This window comes from Suncus etruscus, chromosome 17, assembly GCF_024139225.1.
Source record: "Suncus etruscus isolate mSunEtr1 chromosome 17, mSunEtr1.pri.cur, whole genome shotgun sequence".
Lineage (NCBI taxonomy): Eukaryota > Metazoa > Chordata > Mammalia > Eulipotyphla > Soricidae > Suncus > Suncus etruscus.
Window position 1 is genome coordinate 47,279,415 of NC_064864.1, and position 22,809 is coordinate 47,302,223.

Consider the following 22,809-nt stretch of genomic DNA (forward strand, 5'->3'; position numbering starts at 1 on the left):
CAAAGGAATCAGTTACTTTTGACCCTCTCCAAGTATTTCAGTTTAATGCAATTTAACCCAACACCTCACCTTTAACAACTCAGTATGATTCTATATGTATAGCATACTACTGGACAAATTTAGTATAGTGACTGATAATAGATTTGTTCTAGTATTATGAACAGTATTATGAACAGTAATAATATAGTATTAATAATAGTATTAATAATAGTAATAATATACTATTAATCGCTAAGAAACAATTTCTCCATTTTTTTTTTTTTTTGGTTTTTGGGCCACACCCGGTGATGCTCAGGGGTTACTCCTGGCTATGCGCTCAGAAGTCGCTCCTGGCTTGGGGGACCATATGGGACGTCGGGGGATCGAACCGCGGCTAGAGCAGGCAAGGCAGGCACCTTACCATTAGCGCCACCGCCCAGCCCCAATTTCTCCATTTTTAAATCCAAAAGCTATTTACTAACATGCAGCCTGTTTGGAATGGGCTATTACATTCTGGGATATGGAGATCCCCTAATAGTTCTGGGATTTGAAAAGCTTTTAAATATAGGAAATATTTGTCTCTGTAAAGGAGTTACAAGATGCAGATCTGGGCTGTGGTTTCTACTACAAGTCTACAGTCAACAGAAGGGTACATATTGGCATAACACTGAACAAAAAGATACTACTAAGATAATTACTTATGTAAGCATTAAAATTAGGGCATAATATGTCTCTGCTAGAACATGTGCCTTTCAATAGCATGACCTGGGTTTATCCCTGATACAGGGGGGAAAAGAAGACAAACAAGCAAACAAGATGTACCTGCAGCAGGTTGGTTGGTAAATATGTCAAAGAAAAAGACCCAATTATTAAATAAGGAAAACATTTTAGTCAGCAAATGAGCAAACTTCAGAAAAAAATCCATACACTAATGGGGTAAAAGGGATGTCCCTTACAAAGTGGGTTGCCCTACAATCCACTGGGAAAACTTTAAGAAAATCACAGATCGGGCCGGGTGGTGGCGCTAGAGGTAAGGTGCCTGCCTTGCCTGCACCGCGGTTCGATCCCCTGGTGTCCCATATGGTCCCCCAAGCCAGGAGCGACTTGAGCGCATAGCCAGGAGTAACCCCTGAGCATCACCGGGTGTGGCCCAAAAACAACAACAAAAAAAGATCAAAAAAAAAAAAAAAAAAAAGGGGCCGGAGAGATAGCATGGAGGTAAAGCGTTTGCCTTTCATGCAGGAGGTCATCGGTTCGAATCCCGGCGTCCCATATGGTCCCCCGTGCCTGCCAGGAGCAATTTCTGAGTCTGGAGCCAGGAATAACCCCTGAGCACTGCCTGGTGTGACCCAAAAACCAAAAACCAAAAAAAAAGAAAAAAAAAAGATCACAGATCAAGATGATAAATGCTCGAAAGCGGGGCCGGGCGGTGGCGCTAAAGGTAAGGTGCCTGCCTTGCCTGCGCTAGCCTTGGACGGACCGCAGTTCGATCCCCCGGTGTCCCATATGGTCCCCCAAGCCAGGAGCAACTTCTGAACACATAGCCAGGAGTAACCCCTAAGCATTACCGGGTGTGGCCCAAAAACCAAAAAAAAAAAAAAAAATGCTCGAAAGCATAATGTTACTTATTTTTTTTTAAAAAAGGATAATATTTCTTCTGTAAAATAAATCATGTATCCATGAATATGTACATATTCATTATAGGGGACAGAAATGTAAACATTCCCATGGCTACTGGAAAAAAAAAGGCTAACACAAATTACTAACATTTTCAGGGTGATGGACTAGAAACAATATTTCATTTTCCCCCCTAGGAGTTATGTAATGGATTTTGCATAATGACAATTTTATAGTGTGGCAGGAGAGTAAAATATAAATATAGCTAAACTGGGGGCCAGAGAGATAGTACAGTAGTTAAGGGTATTTTATTTGCCTTGCCCTCGACCAGAAGTAGATCCCAGGCATCCCATATAGTCCCAACACAGTAGCCTCAAAATAAAAACAAAGTGAAAGAGGCTAAGTTAAAGCTTTAAAATGTCACTCCTTGGGGCCAGAGAGGTGGCGCTAGAGATAAAGTGTCTGCCTTGCAAGGGACTGCAGTTCAATTCCCCCCCCCCCCCCCCCCCCCCCGCATCCCATATGGTCCCCCCAAAGCCAGGGGCAATTTCTGAGCGCTTAGCCAGGAGTAACCCCTGAGCATCAAACGGGTGTGGCCCAGAAAAACAAACAAAAAAAATTTTCACTCCTTACCATTTTATGTTGCCTTCACAGCTGGGGTTTTTTTAGACTTTAACTTGAAGTACAAGACCAACAAAGCAATTCCTCCATATGTGGCCAGCACACACTGGAAAACAAAAGGAAGAAGTAAACAAAGAGTTTTACCCACATCAATATTGTAATAAAATATAGGCAGCATTAATACTTACATTCATTCTACCTGTCATAGTATAAGAGTTGAAGTATTTTTTAATACCAGTGAACTGGAATTGGGCATCAGCCTCTGGACCTGCCATGTTCGCAACCTTAAACTAGGAAAAAAAAAAAAGAAACAAGTTGGTGTGGATACATGCTACAAGAAAATTCATTTAGTTAAAGAAAATCTGTCATGGGACTAGAGCAATAATACAGGGTGGATAGGCCACTTGCTTTGCAAGCACTCAACCTGGGTTGGGTTCAATCCCTGACATACCAATATGGTTCTCTGGGCCCGGAGAGATAGCACAGCAGTGTTTGCCTTGCAAGCAGCCGATCCAGGACCAAAGGTGGTTGGTTCGAATCCCGGTGTCCCATATGGTCCCCTGTGCCTGCCAGGAGCTATTTCTGAGCAGACAGCCAGGAGTAACCCCTGAGCACCTCTTGGTGTGACCCAAAAACCAAAAACCAATATGGTTCTCTAAGCATTGCCAGGAATGATTCCTAAGTGCAGAGCAAAGAGTAAATAGAGCATTGCTGGGTGTGCCCTCTCCTCCCAAAATCAACCAAATAAAAGAAACCCCTCATGATATCTGTAAAGTATAGGTAGGGCACAAGCCTTGTATGTGGTCAATTCCTTGAACCCCTTTTGGTTCCTGAGCATTCATTGCTGGGTATCTCCCAAAAACAAAGAAGGCAAAGTTTTGGAAGGCCTTTAATCGGACTATTAGTACACATTATTCCAGAACAGAAGTTTAAGCACTCAGAAGGAAAACAGTCTTTTAAGCTTACTTTCTGATTAGCAATGTCTGTTTTCTACTCCCAGTATCTATATCCCAGTACAGGAAATTAATCAGTTTGAAGACCAGTTAAAAGTCTGATAACTGGAATCACAGTATCCCGACCTCTACAGTGAGTGGGTAGAGCACTTGACTCACATGTGGCCGACCCCAGGGAACATTGCATGGTTCCCTTCCCATAACTGATAATAAAACAAAGACAAAATTGAAGAAGAGGTAGTAAGAATGTGAGAAAATGGTATTCCCTGTTTTCTGGCGTATATACTGGTACAACTTCAGTAAAATGCAATTTTGTAATTATCTAACAAATTTGAAAGCAAGTATACAATACCATTTTGTCTTGCATTTGTTTTCCTGAAATTAATTCTTCTGAGGGGTGCTTGCTTGCCTTGAACAACCCAGATTTGATCCCCATATAGTCCACTGGGCCCATGATCTGATCAGAGTTAGGAGTAAGCCCTGAGCACCACAGGGGCCTATATGAGTACAAAAGGCTTGTCTTGTATGCATTTATCCCTAGTTCAAAACCCTTGAACACTGTAGTGCCTATGGAAGGGCCCTGAGCACCACTATGTGTGGACTCCACCCTTAAAGTTTCCAGAATAGAGGGGCCGGAGTGATAGCACAGCAATGTTAGGACATTTAACTTGCATTTGGATAACTTGGTACAGACCCTGATACGATCCCCAACAACCCATCTGGTCCACTGAGCCTGCCAGGAGTGATATCTGAGCACAGAGTCCGAGCAATCTTGGATCTGTGATTTTCTTTTTCTTTTTTTTTTTTTTGTTTTTTGGGCCACACCCATTTGATGCTTAGGGGTTACTCCTGGCTAAGAGCTCAGAAATTGCCCCTGGCTTGGGGGGACCATATGGGACGCCGGGGGATCGAACTGCTATCCTTCCTTGGCTAGCACTTGCAAGGCAGACACCTTACCTCTAGAGCCACCTTGCCGGCCCATTTTTTTTTTTTTTTTGGTTTTTGGGCCACACCCGGTGACACTCAGGGGTTACTCCTGGCTATGCACTCAGAAGTTGCTCCTGGCTTGGGGGACCATATGGGACGCCGGGGGATCGAACCGCGATCCGTCCTAGGCTAGCACAGGCAAGGCAGGCACCTTACCTCTAGCGCCACCGCCCGGCCCCGGATCTGTGATTTTCTTAGACTAAACTTTTCCCAGTGGACTGTAGGCAACCCACTTTGTAAGGGGGAATCTCTTTTGCTCCAATCCATACACTCTTTTTTTGGGCCACACCCGGAGCTCAGGGGTTATTCCTGGCTCTGCACTCAGAAATCACAGGTTCAGAGGACCATATGGGATGCCGTCAGCCGTGTGCAAGGCAAATGACCTACCACTGTGCTACCACTCTGGCCCCAGAAAATTATAATACTTTGCTGACCCTGGTATAATGCCAGCATGGCAAATAGTCCCTTCAACCCCTCCCAGCACCAAAAATAAGCCCTGACCAGTCCCAAAAGCCAAAACAAACAAAAAAGAAGGGAATTTTCACTCAATTCTTTGGGGGGGGGTAGGGAGGGTGGGTTGTCTCCTCAGAGATCTTGGCTTTTCCAGTCTAAATCTCCAAGAAAGAAATAATGGTGCTGCTTTTGCATGAAACAATTCCATTTCACTAAAAGTATACTTTGTTTTCCATTCATTGTCATAGCGGAACTTTTGATTCTTGTATCAAGTAGGTTTCTTGGCGAAAAACAAGTATAGTAAACAAGGTTTAACTGTCAAATGACAAACCAGTAACCCCACTATATATGCAACATAATTTTCTAGAAGGATGTGACATCTAACTGAAATAATATTAAGGGATTTTAAATTTCTTCCTGTTTACATAAGGCATTGGTTGAAGGTATGGAGCATGCATTAATTTTGTATATTAATAAAGTAACACTATTGTAACTATATTACCTAAATTGTAAAAAAAATAATAAAAAAAAAATCACTTCCAAGCAGAGATAAACAAATTGGGTTACATTAAACTGAGGGCCCGGAGAGATAGCACAGGGGTGTTTGCCTTGCAAGCAGCCGATCCAGGACCAAAGGTGGTTGGTTTGAATCCTGGTGTCCCATATGGTCCCCCGTGCCTGCCAGGAGCTATTTCTGAGCAGACAGCCAAGAGTAACCCCTGAGCAACGCTGGGTGTGGCCCCCCAAAAAAACAAAACCAAACAAACAAAATATATTAAACTGAGAAGCTTCTGCACTTCATAGGATAACAGTAACTAGGATACAAAGGCTAACTACTAAAGAGGAGAATCTATTCACCTAATATCCTCTGATAAAGGGCTAATATCTAAGATATATAAGGTACTGACAGAACTGAAAAAGAAAAAAACAACTAATCGATCAAAAAATGGGGAGAAGAAATGACCAGACATTTCTTCAAAGAAGAAATACAGATGGCCAAAAGGCCCATGAAAAAAATGCTCTACAGGGAGATGCAAACCAAAACAATAAGGTACCATCTCACACCACAGAAAATGGCACATATCACAAAAAACAAGAACAACCAATGCTGGTGTGGATGTGGGAAGAAAGGAACTCTCATTCACTGCTGGGTGAATTTTCCAGCCTTTCTGGAAAATATAGATATTCCTAAAAAACTGGAAATTGGGCCAGAGGGATAGCACAGCAGTAGGGTGTTTGCCTTGCACACGACCAACCCTGGATGGACTTCAATATGATTCCCAGCATCCCACATGGTCCCCTGAGCCTGCCAGGGGCAATTTCTGAGCACACCCCTGAGCAAAGCTGGGTGTGACCCACAAAAAAAAAAAAAAAAAAAAAAAAAAAAAAAAAAAACCAAAAGGAAACTGAGCTTTCTTATGATCCAGCAATAGTACTTCTAGGGATATACAATAAGAACACAAAAACACAATATAAAAATGACCACAGTACTCCTATATTCATCACAGCACTATTTACAATAGACAGAATCTGGAAGCAACCCAGGTACCTGACAAGAGATGAATGGCTAAAGAAACTGTGGTACATCTATATGGTAAAATATTATGCAGCTGTTAGAAAAAAAAATGAAGTCATGAAATTTGCTTATACATAGTATTATGCTGAGCAAAATGAACTGGAGGGAGAGAGAGATAGAATAATTTCACTCATTGCTGGGATATAAGGAAAATAAAAGGCAGTGTGGGGATGATATGCAGAGACAAAATATTGAGAGGAAAATTAGGAGGACCACTCCATGATAGGTAGCTTGCTACAAAGAGTGGAGAGTGCAATTGGAGTAGAGGTCTAATATGGAAAGGGCATTCATGGCACTCCTTCATTTGCAGTAGTACAAACCACAGTCACAAAAGAGGGGAGGGATGGTGAGAGAGAAGGAGGGAGAAAGGAAGGGAGGGAAAGAGCGCCAGAGAAACAATGCCTCCGGGGAATGGTGGGCAGGAGGGAAGAGGGCATCAGGGATGTTGAGAGGGAACTGTTGACATTGGTGGTGGGAAATGCACACTGGTGAAGGTTGTTACACATTGTATGACAGTAACTTAATCATGAACAACTTTTGTTGTGTGTGTGGTTTTTGGGTCACACCCGGCAGTGCTCAGGGGTTACTCCTGGCAGGCACGGGGGACCATATGGGATGCCGGGATTTGAACTGATGTCCCCCGTGCCTGCCAGGAGCTATTTCTGAGCAGACAGCCAGGAGTAACTCCTGAGCACCGCCGGGTGTGGCCCAAAAACCAAAACAAAAACCAAAAACAACCCACTACAGCCTCTATACAACACTGAAGGCTGATGTTTGTGATATTCAAGATTCGATCTGCAGGGAGGCCATAATAAAGAACAGTCTGGGACGTTGTCTGCAACCTTCGGCAAACTGAACATTGGGGACGGGCTGTAGCCAATCAGGCAGGAACCCTTCCATTCTAGTACAAAAGCGGATTAACTGGATCAAAAGCTTATCAACAGAGAGAATTTTTCTTTTTCTTTTTGGTTTTTGGGTCACACCCGGCAGCGCTCAGGGGACCACATGGGATGCCGGGATTGGAACCATCGTCCTTCTGCACGCAAGGCAAACCTCCCTCCAGGCTATCTCTCCGGCCCCAACCAAGGAGGGAATTTCTAGCGAACTCTTCGGTGCACGGCCGGGGCTGGGCTGGGGGGAGTTCGCTTGAGCCCCGCATTATGCAGTGAACCTCTAATAAAAGCACCGAATGGTCCACGCTGCTCTAGCCTTCAGGTGCGCAAAGGGCATTTGAGAAAGGACCCAAGAGCGGCCTGGTCCCCGCACTCCTTTCAGCTTCCCGATTCCGCGGCTGGGGTGGGGGGCAGAGATCGGGAGGGCCGCTGGCTACCCCGGCCGAGAAGGCCCTTCCTGGCTGGGCGCGGAAGGAAATCGGACCCGCCCGCCGTCCCGGCCAGCCTCGCTCGGCGCCACGGAGACGAGGAGACGAGGTGGTTCGGTCGAGCGGGGTCAGAGGTCCGGATCCTCGGGCCGGAGCGGCGGTAAGACGTCTGCGCTAGCCTAGGACGGACCTGGGTCCGATCCCCGGCGTCCCAGAGGGCCCCCCAAGCAGGAGAGACTTCTGAGCGCACAGCCAGGGTTCCCCGGAGCAGCACGAGGTGTGGCCCCCAAAGCCAGAAAAGCAGCCACGTCCGGGGTGACCTTGGCGGGAGGCAGAGCCCTCCTTCTCGGGCCTTCCCGGCGCCTCTCAGACGCCATCACAGGCCCTCCCCTTCTCGGGCGACGCTTGTATTGATTGTGTTTGGTTTTGGGGTCACTCCCGGCAGCGCTCCATGAGGGGTTCCTCCTGGCTCTGCGCTCAGAAATCGCCCCTGGCAGGCCGGGGAACCTATGGGATGGATGCCTTGTGGGATTCGAACCGCCGTCCTCCTGCGTGCAAGCAAGGCAAACGCCCTTCCTCCGTGCCGCCTGCCCGGCCCCAACCGGGAGCGACGCTTTCTAGGCGACGCTTTGGCCGACTCCAGCGCCTAGGCCCGAGTGGTCTTCGACTGCTTCGTCTTCTCCGTCGCTCCAGTCCGTCCACAAGGCCGAAACCTCCCCAGGGCGTTCCCAGTCAGGTTCTCATCCGGGTACCCAAAGCGGAGGAACGAGGTCCGAGTCTCGCTTCCCCGCTCCACTCACCTGGCCAAGCTGCAGAGCCCCGCAGTCGCGTCCTTCAAAGCTGCTCCCTCACCTCCGCAGGCTCTGGCCGGAAGTGGCTGGAAGCTTCGCGCGCCTTCAATGGGCCGCAGCCTCACTGCCCCGCGACGATTGGCCAATGACTCGAGGCCCGCCCACCCACTTCCGTTATGTAAATCTCACCCCGCCTTCCCCATCCTGGTCCAATAGGAGCCTGCGTTGGAGCGAAAGTTGCTAGGGCTTTGAGCCCGCCTTCCCTCCTCGAACCGGAAGTGCCCGTCCCAGGCTCCTAGCCGGTCGATTCCGCGTGTTTCCGGGCTGGGCCGCTGCGCTCTCCTGTGGGAAGGAGTCGCGGAGCCGGTGAGTGAGGGCGAAGCAAAGCAGTGGGGAAATGTCGTGGCTTACAGGTCTGTCTGCAGAGGAGGTGTCTGTCCGCTGTCCGGGTGAGCAGTTGATTGCTGTAGAGAAGGCGACCCCGGCTGCTGACCCCGCGTTCTGTCCCCAGAATCCGGTGCTTGGATGGAAGCCGTCGCTTCCGTCTACCCCGGTGAAAAATGAGTTTAAAAGTCTCAATCCCTAGGGGCCGGAGAGATATCACGGAGGGAGGGCGTTTGCCTTGCATGCAGAACGACGGGGGTTCGAATCCCGACATCCCATGTCCCCCCCCACCCCCCGAGCCTGCCAGAGCCATTTCTGAGCATAGAGCCAGGAGGAACCCCTAATTGAGCGCTGCCGGGTGTGACCCAAAAACCAACCAAACAAGCAAAAACAAAAAAGTCCTATTCCCAACAGATTAGACCAGTGCTTCTCAATTATTTTCTGTCATGCCCCCCTAGGAAGAAGAAAATATTTTTCGCGCCCCCCGCGCGACTGTAAGTATCTTTATTTAAGACAGCTTTAACCTGCAAAACAAAAATATATAAAATAATTTGAGCTGATTTTTTAATCAGAGGTGATGTTTGGATTAATGGCTACAACGAGCCTGTCTTGCAATGCATAGCTTTTCGAAGCGGGGTTTGAAGCAGGACACAGCGACTCTCAGCTCCAGAGACATACAGAGACTTAAACACAGGACTTAGCTTGTTCTGACAGTGTTTGCCGAGGTCAAACCCACCCCTTTTTGTTTGTTTGTTTGTTTGTTTTGATTTTTGGGTCACACCCAGCGGTGCTCAGGGGTTACTCCTGGCTGTCTGCTCAGAAATAGCTCCTGGCAGGCACGGGGGACCATATGGGACACCGGGATTCGAACCAACCACCTCTGGTCCTGGATCGGCTGCTTGCAAGGCAACCTTGCACGGAACCTTGCACCCCACTATTTGAGAAGCGCTGGATTAGACCCATCGCACTTTCTGTATTTGGAATACACCCATTCCTGATTAGAATGAACTCTTGGCTCCTTCACCCTTGTCATTTCTGTCACAGCTACAAACCTTTGTGACTTCTAGTGTCTCTCATATTCAACCCATCTTTATCTTTGATTCTATCTAGTTCTGGTTCTGGTTTCTCTCTGGACTCCATTTCACCCTTAACAACTTGCTTCATTCCTGTCTTTTCCTGTCTTATTTGTGTCCTGCTGTGCATGTTCATGAATTGAGTTTTATTTTTGTTTTGTCTTTGGTGCCTCACCAGTTCTGCTCAGGGCTTTAGGCTTGGCTCTGTGCTCAGGGATCACTCCTTGCTGTGCTTTGGGAACAAACATGCCTGCAGCCTACAAGGCAAGTGCCCTACCCGCTGTAGTATATCTCTCCAGTTTCCATAACTTGATGCAAAAGATCTACTCATTTAATCAGTATCTTTCACAAAACTGTCTAACCTATATTTTTCTTTCTTTCTTTTTTTTCTTTCCTTTTTCTTTTTGGTTTTTTGGGTCACACCCGGTATTGCTCAAGGGTTACTCCTGGCTCTGTACTCAGAAATCGCTCCGGGCAGGCTCAGGGGACCATATGGGATGCGGGGATCCAAACCATCTTGGTCCTGGGTCTACTGCTTGCAAGGCAAACACCCTAAGATAGCTGTGCTATCTTATCTCTCTGGCCCCTAACCTATCTTTTTCAATTTTAATTCCTAGATACTATTTTGTACTCTAGCTCTGTAATTCCTAGAGGAAGAGAAAAGGCTTTTTGGAGAGGTGGAGGAAGGCACAGGGATGCTCAGGAATTGTTCTGTGTTCAGGGGTCACTCCTGGTGGTTCTTGGGGAACCATATGCAGTCCTGGGGATCTTATATTTTCTCTGGGCCCATTCAAAAAACTTTTTTTTGTTTTTGTTTTTGGGCCACACTCGATGACGCTCAGGGGTTACTCTGGCTATGAGCTCAGAAATCGCGCCTAGCTTGGGGGACCATATGGGACGCCGGGGGATCGAACCTAGGTCTGTCCTAGGCTAGCGCAGGCAAGGCAGGCACCTTACCTCTAGCGCCACCACGCTGGCCTCCCAAAAACGTTTTTATGAGCAGTGTTTAAAAGTTGCTGGTGCTTGGGGCTGGAGAGATAGCATGGGGGTAAGGTGTTTGCCTTGCATGCAGAAGGACGGTGGTTCGAATCCCAGCATCCCGTATGGTCTCCCAAGCTAGGCGCGATTTCTGAGCTCATAGCCAGAAATAGTATGGTCCCCCGTGCCTGCCAGGGGTGATTTCTGAGTGTAGGGCAGTAGTAACCTCTGAGCACTGCTAGGTGTGACCCCCCCCAAATGTTGCTGGTACTTATTGAAGTAATAAACTTTCCTTGGGCTATTTTTTTGTTTGTTTGTTTTGGGACATACCTGGTGATGCTCAAGGGTTATTCCTGGGGGCTAGAGATATAGCAATGCACTAGGGTGTTTGCCTTGCACGGAGCCAACCTGAATGGACCTTGGTTTGATTCTCGGCATCCCATATGGTCTCGAGAGCCTATCATGGGCAACTTCTGAGCGCAGAGCCAGGTGTAATCCCTGAGCGTCACTGGGTGTGATCCAAAAACCAAAAAAATGGGGGGAGTTATTTCTGGCTCTGCACTCAGGAATCACTCCTTTTGGTGCTCAGGGCACCATATCAGAGGCTGGGGATCAAACCTGGGTCAGCTGCATGTAAGGCAAGCCTCCTTCTACCCACTGTACTATTGTTGTGCTTTTTTGTTTGTTTGTTTGTTTTGGATCACACCCGGCAGCATTCAGGGGTTACTCCTGGCTCTACACTAAGAAATCACTCAGGGGACTGTATGGTACATCGGGATTCGAACCACTGTCCTGCATGCAATGCAAATATTATCTCTCTGGCTCCATGCTGTGCTCTTTTTAAAAATTGTTGGTAGTACATTCGTTCTTTCTTTTTTTTTTTTTTTGGGGCCACACCCGTTTGATGCTCAGGGGTTACTCCTGGCTAAGTGCTCAGAAATTGACCCTGGCTTGGGGGGACCATATGGGACGCTGGGGATCGAACCGTGATCCTTCCTTGGCTAGAGCTTGCAAGGCAGACACCTTACCTCTAGCGCCACCTCTCCGGCCCCATACATCATTCTTCCTTTAACAATTCAGCTCAAAAGCATCTTTAACACATGTTTAAATAAAGATATTATTAAAAGAAAAAAAGCATCTTTAGGAAGCTTTCTCTTTTACTGAAGCATCATCACTTCTTAGCTCTCTTGATGATTTGTAATCTGATTTGTACTTTTTAAGTTGTTTGCATAGTTTTTTTGTTAAAGTGTAGATGTTGGGCTGGGAACGTGACTAAATGGTAGTGGAGGACTTGGTTTCAATTCTAAGAACCACATTGATAAACAAGAAAACTGGGTTTGGAGTGATAGCACAGCTGGTAGCACCTTTCACGTGGCTGACCTGGGACTGACTCAGGTTTCATCCCTGGCATCCCTTATGGTCCCCTGAGTTTGCCAGGAATGATTTCTGAATGCAGACCTAGGAGTCACTCCTGCTGGATTTAGCCACCCCCACAAAAAAAAAAGATAAAAATAAAAAACAGGGCCCGGAGAGATAGCACAGCGGTGTTTGCCTTGCAAGCAGCCGATCCAGGACCAAAGGTGGTTGGTTCGAATCCCGGTGTCCCATATGGTCCCCCATGCCTGCCAGGAGCTATTTCTGAGCAGAGAACCAGGAGTAACCCCTGAGCAACGCCGGGTGTGGCCCAAAAAACCAAAATAAATAAATAAATAAATAAATAAATAAATAAAAAACAAAAATATTTTGTAGGTAGTAATTGCTACATTAGATGCTTTGTTCTCTGATCTAGAACTTTTTTCACTGGAGGGAAGCATGTAGGCTTGTGGTTTTGAAGGAGTAGATTGTTTGGGGCACACCAACTATCATACTGTTGTTACTGTAGTCTGCTGTTCCTGGAAGGCTCTCTCTTTCCTTTTTTTTTTTTTTTTTTTTTTTTTGATGTTTGGGCCACGGTGCTCAGTGGTTATTCCTGGCTGTCTGGTCAGAAATAGCTCCTGGCAGGCACGGGGGACCATATGGGACACCGGGATTCGAACCAACCACCTTTGGTCCTGGATCGGCTGCTTGCAAGGCAAACACCCCTGTGCTATCTCTCCAGCTGGCTCTCTCTTTCCTATTACAAACAACTTGGGGCCGGAGAGATAGCATGGAGATAAGGCATTTGTCTTGCATGCAGAAGGTCGGTGGTTTGAATCCCGGCATCCCATATGGTCCCCTGAGTGCTGCCGGGTGTGACCCCCCCCCAAAAAAAAACAAAAACGAAGCCAAACAAACAAAAAAAAAAACCTCAACTTTTTGGATTCTGATAGGAGACTACATCTCCCTGTTGCTCTTTGTGTTTTTAGGAGACCTAAATATGGCTACTGCAGAAGAAAGTTTCCCCCGAGGGGGTTCGAGAAAGAACCACAAATCGGAGAAAGCGCCTCAACAATTGGTGGAACAAGACAACTTATTTAATGTAAGTCATGTGCTTGTTTGATACAATCCATGGGCTACTTGGTTTCTTTGTTTTTTTTGGGGGGGGTCAAGCCTGGCAGTGTGGACAGTCTAGCCGTCAGGGGTTACTCCTGGCTCTGTGCTCAGAAATTACTCCTGGAAGGTTCGGTGTTCCATATGGGATGCAGAGGATCGAACTCTGGTCAGCCGCATGCAAGGCAAATGCCCTCCCACTGTGCTGTCGCTCTGGCCCAGAACACTGACTTTTTACTGTCCTTTTGAACATTAAACCTTGTTTGATTTTTTTTTTTAATAATTCTATATTTTTGGGGGGCCACACTTGGGAATGTTCAAGAGTTACTCCTGGTTCTGCTCAGGAGTCATTCCTGATTAGCATTGGGGATCATATTGGATGCTGGGATTGAACCTGGGTTGGCTACATGCAAGGCAAGTGCACTGTCTCTCTGGCCCTGCTCAGTCCCCTGAACCTTGTCTGAGACGCGTTAGTTTCTACATTTATTTCTTTTGGAACTCCACTTTTTAATTTTTTTTAATTTTTAATTATGAGAACAATGATGCAAAGAGGAGAAGGTAAAGTTACAGAGGAAGGACAATCGCCCATAAACAGAGTTCTCAAAACAAATCCCCTTGCTGACTCCTAAATATTGAACTTACAGTCAAAGAACATTAAGAAAAATAAGGCAGAACCCATGTACAATTACTTTGTCTACAAGTCCTCAGATTGCAGTACATTATAACATTTCTTAGCAGTACACAAAGCAACCTAAAGCCATGAGATTTATGTGACTCCTTAACATTGAAGGCATAGTATTTTTTTATATATTCATGCACATACATATTAGTTTAAGTTAACATCAAAAGTTTAAGAGGGGCCGGGTAGGTGGCGCTGGAGGTAAGGTGTCTGCCTTGCAAGCGCTAGCCAAGGAAGGACCGCGGTTCGATCCCCAGGCGTCCCATATGGTCCCCCCAAGCCAGGGGCGATTTCTGAGCACATAGCCAGGAGTAACCCCTGAGCGTCAAACGGGTGTGGCCCAAAAACCAAAAAAAAAAAAAAAAAAAAAAAAAAAAAAGTTTAAGAGGTTTTTTTTTAAGGGTTAGTCAAAAGGGCACAGTAAAAATGGTGTTAGAGTGGCAAATATTGTTTGCATAGGTCCACCAAAATATGGGGGTCATAGAAAGGAATAGCCTTGGTCTAAATACAAAGAGACCGGGCCCGGAGAGATAGCACAGCGGCGTTTGCCTTGCAAGCAGCCGATCCAGGAACAAAAGTGGTTGGTTTGAATCCCGGTGTCCCATATGGTCCCCCGTGCCTGCCAGGAGCTATTTCTGAGCAGACAGCCAGGAGTAACCCCTGAGCACTGCTGGGTGTGGCCCCAAAACCAAAATAAATAAATAAATAAATACAAGGAGACCACTACCCCTGAAGTTTCCTGGCAGAAGACCAACTCTATGCTCCTGGCAAACTAGTTTATTCAATCCAAGTCATTGTCTATAGTGCCAATACAGTTTTATTTTTCACACAGTCTCTATTGTTGGCATCAGGTTTCTGTATTAAAGATCCTGGAATCTGCACATCCTACATTGAAGTCAGGCTGGTATGGAGTATCCCCTAGTTTCACCTCACAATTAAGGGGCAATACAGAAAACCCTGTCCCGTAAGCAGGTCATTGTTGTTGTTAAGTCTTCTCAGTGTTAAGGGAAGTCTCTTTTGAGTAGGCCGATGTCAGAGCAGTGGTAGGGTCTTCCCTGGTAGAGGATTGCCTCCAGGTGATGTTATAGATAACCTTGGATGTTTTGTAGATGTCTTCCCTAGATCAGGGGTGGATGGAGAATGCCCCTTCTTCTGAGGCCTGTACCAGGTCTTTATGTCAATGTTCAGGGTGTAAGGTTCCATTGCACTACAAAATTTGTGTGTTCTTATCTCTATTAGATAAGAACTTATTTGTATGTATAGTATTTTCCCATTTTAATGTGCCTATGCAAACAAGAAATAAAGCCACGTGGCATATCAGAGTATATGGGAGCGTAAGAACACATCCAACAATACCCATGACTTGGTTCAAACATAAGCATTAAATTGAGGAACTCTTTAACCAAATTCTCTATTGAACAGTTTACAAAGAGAAGAAAAGATAAAAGAAAAAGGGGGGGAGGAATCATCACTGTATAAGAAAATATTCAGCATGAGTTATAGCCACATATAAAATGCTGAAAAGACATACGTGTCCTTTTTATACCTTTTGGAATAGTTGGGGGGAGTTAAATCCAGGGCACCACTTTGGTCTGTGACTTAGGACTCTACAGTACTTAAGTTAAAAAGGGTAAATGTGGAGTAATGATGATAGGGGGTGAGAGAGTTAAAGAAAAAAATGATTTTTGTAGGGGTGTGTGAAAGGGTAGAGTACAAAATGGACATTCTGCATACATAAAACATAATTCAATGATAGAGAGTACTATTAATGTATCTTGTGCGTGGGGGCACTAGCCCCTGCCTGGTTTTGAAAATATAGACTGGTAAGAGATTACCAGTGACTGCTTCAAGAAGCTGGGAGGTCGGAAGTTCAGGGCCCCCACCCAGACCCTCCCTAAGGAGCTGAGTGGGGAATGGGGGAAAGCCTAGGGTACCTTCAAGCTCCGCCAAGGGACCCACCTCGCTGGCTTTGCCCAGGCATGTGTCCCGGGAAAGCCCTGGTAGAACTCCACTTTTTAAAACTAAATTGAAAAACTTCATTCCTCCACACAGCTCTGTGAAACATGGCTTTTTTGTTTATTTGTTTTTGTTTTTTGGGCCACACCCGGCAGTGCTCAGGATTTACTTTTGGCTCTCTGCTCAGATATCACTCCTGGCAGGCACAGGGGACCATATGGGATGCCGGGATTCGAACCACTGTTGGTCCTGGGTCAGCCACTTGCAAGGCAAACACCCTACTGCTTTGCTATCTGTCCGGCCCCTGAAGCATGGCTTTTTTTTTTTGGGGGGGGGGGGTTGGGCCACACCCAGCATTGCTCAGGGGTTACTCCTGGCTGTCTGCTCAGAAATAGTTCCTGGCAGGCACGGGGAACCATGTGGGACACCAGGATTCGAACCAACCACCTTTGGTCCTGGATCGGCTGCTTGCAAGGCAAACGCCACTGTGCTATCTCTCCGGGCCCTGAAGCATGGCTTTTTAACATTGAGTTTTTAGTAAGATTCTTGCATATTCTTGGGAATTTTGTGCAGTGTTGATTTGAGAAAGTATGCAAGAAAGTATTATAATTTTAATGGGATCTTTGACCCATGCACCATAATTTGCCTTCTAATCTGTTGCCAGATGTACTCCAAATATAGAGGGAACAGAACTAACTTTGATTGTATGTCCTTACATTTTGTATAACTTTTTCAATTGTACATGAAATAGAGTTTGCTGTTCCATGAGAAGCTGAAGCTCAGAAAGGTTTTATTGGATTAATTTTATTGATTTTATTGGGTTAGGTAGGGTGCTTGCCTTGCACAAAACCAACTTGGATTGATTCCTGGCATCTACCTTGGTCTCCTGAGCACCACCAGGAGTGCTTCCTGAGTGCAGAATCAGGAATAACCTCTGAGCATTGTCGGGTGTGGCTGAAAAACAAAAACAAAATAAAACAAAATAATGGTTATGTCAGATAAAGTCACAGACATGGCTTGTTATGAAATTGGGAGTTGAACTTAGATCTCTGATTTTACCTCCCCTTCTGCTCTTTGTTCCAAATTGCTTTTAATTCTGGGAACCTGGTCTCCTCAGTCAACTGAGGAGGCAGTGGAGTTTAAGAACATGCAGGGAACTCATGCAGAGCCTAGAAAGCATTGGTGATAGATGGGAGGGTTGGGGTTTTAGTAGGAATTTAGTATAAGTAGGGTGGTAGGGTGGAGGGACAACAAGTAGATGACAGAGAACTTGAAGTGACTTGAAGAGTTACTTTTCATTTCCCCCACTCACCCAAATTGAAGGTTTCTAAGGATGAGGAGTCCACCAAAAGGAAAAAGAACCAGAAAAGGCCAACACAGATGAAGAAGCTGAAAGTTGAAAAGAGAGAAAACAGCAAGCTTGTGAAAGAGAAGTTTGAACTCCTGGGTTTTGAGGTATGTTCAAATATGGCTTTGTTTAAACAACATTTAGGAACAAATTTATTACAAATCAATGAGATTTGCTTCTTTTTACTCATGTTTAAATTTTTGGGCCACAATGGGCATGGTGCTAGGGGTTATTACCAGCTTAATGTTTGAGGGGTACTCCCAACTGTGCTTGGAACTGGGGACCTTGTACAGGGATTGGACCTGGGCATTCTCCATGCTTTGCACATACTCAGCTCATTGAGGTCTGTGTCTGGATATTCGTGTAATGCTTGAGCAGTGTCCTGGCATACACATTGACGTATTTCTTTTTTTTGGTTTTTGATTTTTGGGTCACACCCGGCGGTGCTCAGGGGTTACTCCTGGCTCTGTTCAGAAATCTCTCCTGGGAGGCTCAGGGGACCATATGGGATGCCAGGATGCTGGGAATTGAATCTAGGTCCCTCCTGGGTCGTCAGTCTGCAAGGCAAACACACTACCACTGTGTTATTGCTCTGGCCCCAATGTGTGTTTTTCTTATTTACATAATCCCTGTTGTTCTCACATGTCAGAATTGGGACTAGATATTATATCCTCTGACCTGCCCAGTCGTAATTCTCTTCTTCATTGTACACTTTTTCCTTCCTAGTCACTCTGTGAAGGGATGCGGATTTTGGGTTGTGTGAAAGAAGTTAGACAATTGGAACTGGTGATTAGTCTGCCCAATGGCCTTCAGGGGTTTGTGCAAGTCACTGAAATCTGCGATGCTTATACCAAGAAGCTGAGTGAGCAGGTGGCTCAAGAAGAACCACTGAAGGTAAGGGACCTGCTGAAGTCAGAGACCCGGGATGAATGTGGCATTAGAAAAAAGTAATGAACTTATGTGAAATAGAAACTTTGTTAAGTGTTAAGAAACAAAAGTACAAGTCCAGGTCTTGGTGGGTGCTTTGGGTTTTATGGGGTGTTGAGCAGAAGCTTCAGAGCAAGGATAGACACCTTGAATCTCAGCTCCAGAAGAGTGGGTCATGTCTTTGGTGTTTGTGTTACACAGGATGTGTCTGGTTTGCCCGAACTCTTCTCTCCTGGGATGCTGGTCCGATGTGTGGTGAGCAGTCTGAGCATCACAGAGAGAGGCAAAAAGACGATCAAGCTATCTCTGAACCCAAAAAAAGTCAATGAAGTGCTCAGTGCGGAGGCTCTGAAGCCTGGCATGGTATGTGTTCACAGTTGGGAAGTAGGCACAGAAAAGTCAGGTCACTTGCTGAAGACAAAGAGCTGGCATGAGCAGGGACTTAGATTACTTTGGAATGTTAGACATTGGTAGGAGTCTTGGGAGGACAATTTGGGTTTCTCATTACTTATGGTGCTGTGACTGACCTTGCAGAGCCATCTGCTTTATCCCTCTGTAGTACTCTTTCCTACCTTTTGAAATAATGGCATGCAGGTATTTAGCTGCATGAAATTCACCCCACATATATGTCTTTAGACTGGGAGAATTAGATTGAGGTCTTTCACGTAGCTACCCAGCACCCTTCCCAAAATGGATAGTACTGGAGTGATCCAAAGGGAGAGGTAGTAGCATCGAGTGTAGTAAGGGTGTCTCTCCTGTTCATTTAGATGGTAAATTTCTAGGGGCATTGAGTGGTTCTTTTTTGCAAAGGGTGCTTGGTCAGATAAGTTTGAGAACTCTTGCTCTCGTGCAGTGAAGCTGCAGATGAAAGTGGGAATAGGGTTGGCTAATGGGGTGTAGGAACACCATCTTTGGGGTGGAGGTTTTGATGTGAGTCCCTTACCTTTGCCTTATGTGTCTTTTCTCTTTCCTCAGCTGCTCTCAGGTATAGTGTCCAGCTTGGAAGACCATGGATACCTGGTGGACATTGGTATTGCTGGAGCAAGAGCTTTTCTGCCCCTGCAGAAAGTCCAGGAAAGTACTCGGCAGAAGAACAAAGGTGAGGGAGGAAAGGGCCAGAATATGGAAAAGAGGAGCTATGTTTGGGATTATCCCTGGAGGTAATATAGTGAATAAAATGCCAGGATTGAGGTCCTTGTGGCTGTCTTGCTTATGTTCTTGGGGAGCCTCAATTTTTGTGGGGCATAGGTCCCAGACTCAAGTCTCTTATATATCCAAGTTCCCTATGGATTGGGAAGTTGGGGCTTAGTCCATGTTAACTGGGCCGATGGGCCATGGTCAGGTCATCTCGTGGTCGTTCCAAGTCCTTCTCATGGATGTATTTGTTCTTTTGGGGACTGGGACTAGGTCTCACAGGTGTTAATCTGAAGGTGGGTCAGTACCTGAACTGCACCATTGAAGAAGTGAAGGGCAATGGAGGAGTCGTCCGGCTCTGTGTGGGCCAGGCTGAGGTCTCTGCAGCCTTTGCTACTGAGGAGCAAAAATGGACCCTTAATAACCTGCTGCCAGGACTGGTGGTCAGAGCACAGGTGCAGAAGGTACTGTAGTCATTGTTGCTCCTCCTTAGACATTGTACTCCTCCCTGTTGTTACACCACTCATTGTTACTCTTTTCCATGGTGTTACTCCTCTTGATTGTTACTCTTTCCCTCCATTATTATAACTCCTTTCCATTGTTGCTATGCCTCTCCATTGTTCCTTCTCTCCTTTCTTACTCTTCCGATCCAGTGATCCATTGTTACTGTTCCTCTTAATTGTCACCTCTCTCCATATTTACTCGTTTTTTTTTTGTTTGTTTGTTTGTTTTTGGGTCACACCTGGGGGTGCTCAGGGGTTATTCCTGGCTCTTCTCAGAAATCACTCCACCCCATGGCAGGCATGAGGGACCATATGGGCTGCTGGGATTTGAGCCACCTTCTGTCCTGGATCAGCTGCATGCAAGGCAAACACCCTACAGCTGTGCTATCTCACTGGCCCCACCCCATTCTTACTCTTATTATTACTGTTTATATCTACTGTTACTCTCCTCCTTCCTTATTATTCCTTCCATTATTACTACTCTTCTCCATTGTTACTTTTCTTCGTTGTTGCTACTTCTTTCATTGTTGCTATTCCTTTTTATTGTTACTTTTCCTTCCTCTTCATTGTTGCTCCTTCTCCCCACTGTTAATTTCTTCTCTCCATTTTTACTCTCCATTATTGCTACTTTTCTTCGTTGTTGCTACTTCTCTCATTGTTACTCCTCTTCCCCCTTGTTGCTATTATTTCCAATATTGTGTTTCCTTGCTATTGTTACTCCCTTCTCCATGGTTAATTCCTCTTCTCCCTTGTTACTTCTCTATTATTTCTGTTGTTGCTGCTCTTCTCCATTACTACTTCATTCCATTATTGCTTCTATCCTCCACTGTTACTGCTGTTCTCCAATGCTTGTTACAGAGTAATGCATGCACACAGTGTAAATAAACAGTGCCCTCCCTTCCTTCCTTCTGAAGAGAAAAGAATGGGAAGGATAAGCTAGGTTGGGGGAGGACAGTAGGGAGACAGAGTCAGAAGTAAGATGGCAAATGTGCCATTGAGCATTTAGTTTGAACAACACCTTTTACTTTCTTGGGTCCTTCTGGGAGAGTTTCATAACTTGCTTTGTTTATTTCCAGGTGACTCCACTTGGCCTTACACTAAACTTCCTCTCGTTATTTACTGGCCTGGTTGACTTTATGCATCTGGATCCCAAGAAAGCTGGGACATACTTCTCAAATCAGACAGTAAGATACACGACATTGTTCCTGATTCTACTTGTGCCTAGTCAGCTGTGTAGTCTCAGGTCATTCAGAGCTATCAGGGACTCCACGTGCATGAGAGTGCCAGTGGAGGTGGGGGTGTCCCCAGTGTTTCGGAAAGACCACAAGAGATCCCTATGGTTGTATAAACGGTGGTGGAAAAAAAACCCACCAGTGATAATTCTGATGACATCCTCATGAGTCTCTTTCTCACAATGTCCTCTCCCTGTGGTCATATTTGTGTTGTGAGGTGAGGCATTTTGATCCTGTCCTTTCACTCTAGGCCGGAAATGGCTAGTTGGGTGTGTTTCACAGGAACCTCAGCCACAGTAACAGCCTCACATAGTTTCTGTTGCATGTGCATCATAAGCCTCATGTTGTTGAGGGGACCCTGGTAGAAATTTCTCGTCGTGGCCTTGGGTAGGTCTTTATTTCACTGGAGATTGGCTTCTGGGGCAACTTGTTGGAATGTCCTATTTGCTTCACAGTTGTACTGGTTTTGGTACTTGTTTCCATAATTAGTCATGTCTGAGAGATAGCATAGTGGGCAGGGCACTTGCCTTGAGTGCAGAGCCAGGAATAAGCCATGAGCACAGGTGACTGTGTTCTCCCCCTCAAACCCCCCCCCCCCCAAGAAAAGCCAACTTGGTGAGTACAAGCAGAGTGTGTAAGAGCTCAGGGTAATGCCTTACTTTTTTGTGCTGACTGCTCATGATGCCCTTTCCCTCACTCAGGTAAGGGCCTGTATCCTTGCTGTCCACCCCAGGACCAGAGCTGTGCGGCTCAGCCTGCGCCCCATCTTCCTGCAGCCTGGGCGCCCGCTCCCCCGGTTGTCTTGCCAGAACCTGGGAGCTGTGCTGGAGGATGTGCCTGTCCAAGGCTTTTTCCACAAAGCTGGGGCCACCTTCAAGCTGAAGGATGGGACCCTGGCCTATGCCCGGGTAAGGGTGCTCAGCTTTGATGGGTCTGAGCTGTACCGAGACTTTTGAATCTTCGTGTCTTCCTGCTGTGAACATTGATACTAGTTTCCTACTTTTGGAAACCCTGGACTAAGGTTATTTTGGATGTTTGACTTGATAATTTATACTTTATAGCTGAACCATCTCTCCAATTCCAAGAAAGACTTTAATCCTGAATCCTTCAAGCCAGGAAACCTGCATAAATGTAGGATCATCGACTATAGCCAAATGGATGAGCTGACTTTTCTTTCTCTGCGGACGTGAGTGTGACTAAGGGGTATAGGGGTTATCTTCCCAGACAAAGCACCCTTGCTCTTTCTCCTGGCCTTCCCTACACGGGCTTTTCTGTCATGCAAACTTCATTTTAGGCAGCCTCTGCCCTGATTGATTTAAGCTGCTGTATTTTCTGTTTGTTTTAGATCTGTGATTGAGGCACAGTACCTTACATATCATGACATCAAACCAGGGGCATTGGTAAAGGTAAGTGCACAGTGAAGATTAGATTTTCCCCCAACCCCTGATGCTCTTTAACTTCCCAAGTTAATTTGCCAGCTTACTAGTTCTTGGTTATGTTTAAAGTCATATTCCTTACCTCTGCCTATTATTGGAATTTGTTTCTCTTGCTTTATGTAGCTTGTTTCAAGCTAAATTCAAACTAAGTTCATTAGTTTCAAGCTAAGTTCTCTCCAGCACCACCTTGCTGTATAGAGGTTGGAGGTCTTTAATCCTGGAATTTGATGTTTATTACATCAGGTCACTAGCTACCTGGGGGATCTTTAGGAATCCAGCTCTGATCGCTTCTTTTGGTCCAGAAGTTTAATGTAGGGAAAGGCTTTGTAAGATTGATTGGCATGTTGTATTTTGAGATGGAGAAAAGGGGTGTGTGTGTGTGTGTGTGTGTG

General features: G+C 45.9%; 2 protein-coding genes across 2 annotated transcripts in view; one reads left to right on the forward strand and one right to left on the reverse strand.

Moving 5' to 3' along the window:
• The window catches only part of ATP5MK (ATP synthase membrane subunit k), a 259,560-nt gene that overhangs the window by 205 nt on the left and 236,546 nt on the right, over nt 1–22,809 (reverse strand). The window contains exons 2-4 of the mRNA XM_049764378.1: nt 8,308–8,347; nt 2,406–2,501; nt 2,230–2,323 (exon numbers count right to left, since the gene is read on the reverse strand). Of these exons, the coding sequence (XP_049620335.1) occupies nt 2,234–2,323; nt 2,406–2,492 (177 nt within the window). The 5' untranslated portion in view covers nt 2,493–2,501; nt 8,308–8,347 and the 3' untranslated portion in view covers nt 2,230–2,233. The remainder of the gene's footprint in view (nt 1–2,229; nt 2,324–2,405; nt 2,502–8,307; nt 8,348–22,809) is intronic.
• The window catches only part of LOC125994851 (protein RRP5 homolog), a 45,839-nt gene continuing 31,620 nt past the window's right edge, over nt 8,591–22,809 (forward strand). Inside the window, exons 1-11 of the mRNA XM_049764379.1 lie at nt 8,591–8,664; nt 13,079–13,191; nt 17,161–17,292; nt 17,912–18,079; nt 18,314–18,475; nt 19,088–19,211; nt 19,520–19,710; nt 20,826–20,933; nt 21,683–21,889; nt 22,043–22,167; nt 22,327–22,387. Coding sequence (XP_049620336.1) covers nt 13,090–13,191; nt 17,161–17,292; nt 17,912–18,079; nt 18,314–18,475; nt 19,088–19,211; nt 19,520–19,710; nt 20,826–20,933; nt 21,683–21,889; nt 22,043–22,167; nt 22,327–22,387 — 1,380 coding nt within the window. The 5' untranslated portion in view covers nt 8,591–8,664; nt 13,079–13,089. The remainder of the gene's footprint in view (nt 8,665–13,078; nt 13,192–17,160; nt 17,293–17,911; nt 18,080–18,313; nt 18,476–19,087; nt 19,212–19,519; nt 19,711–20,825; nt 20,934–21,682; nt 21,890–22,042; nt 22,168–22,326; nt 22,388–22,809) is intronic.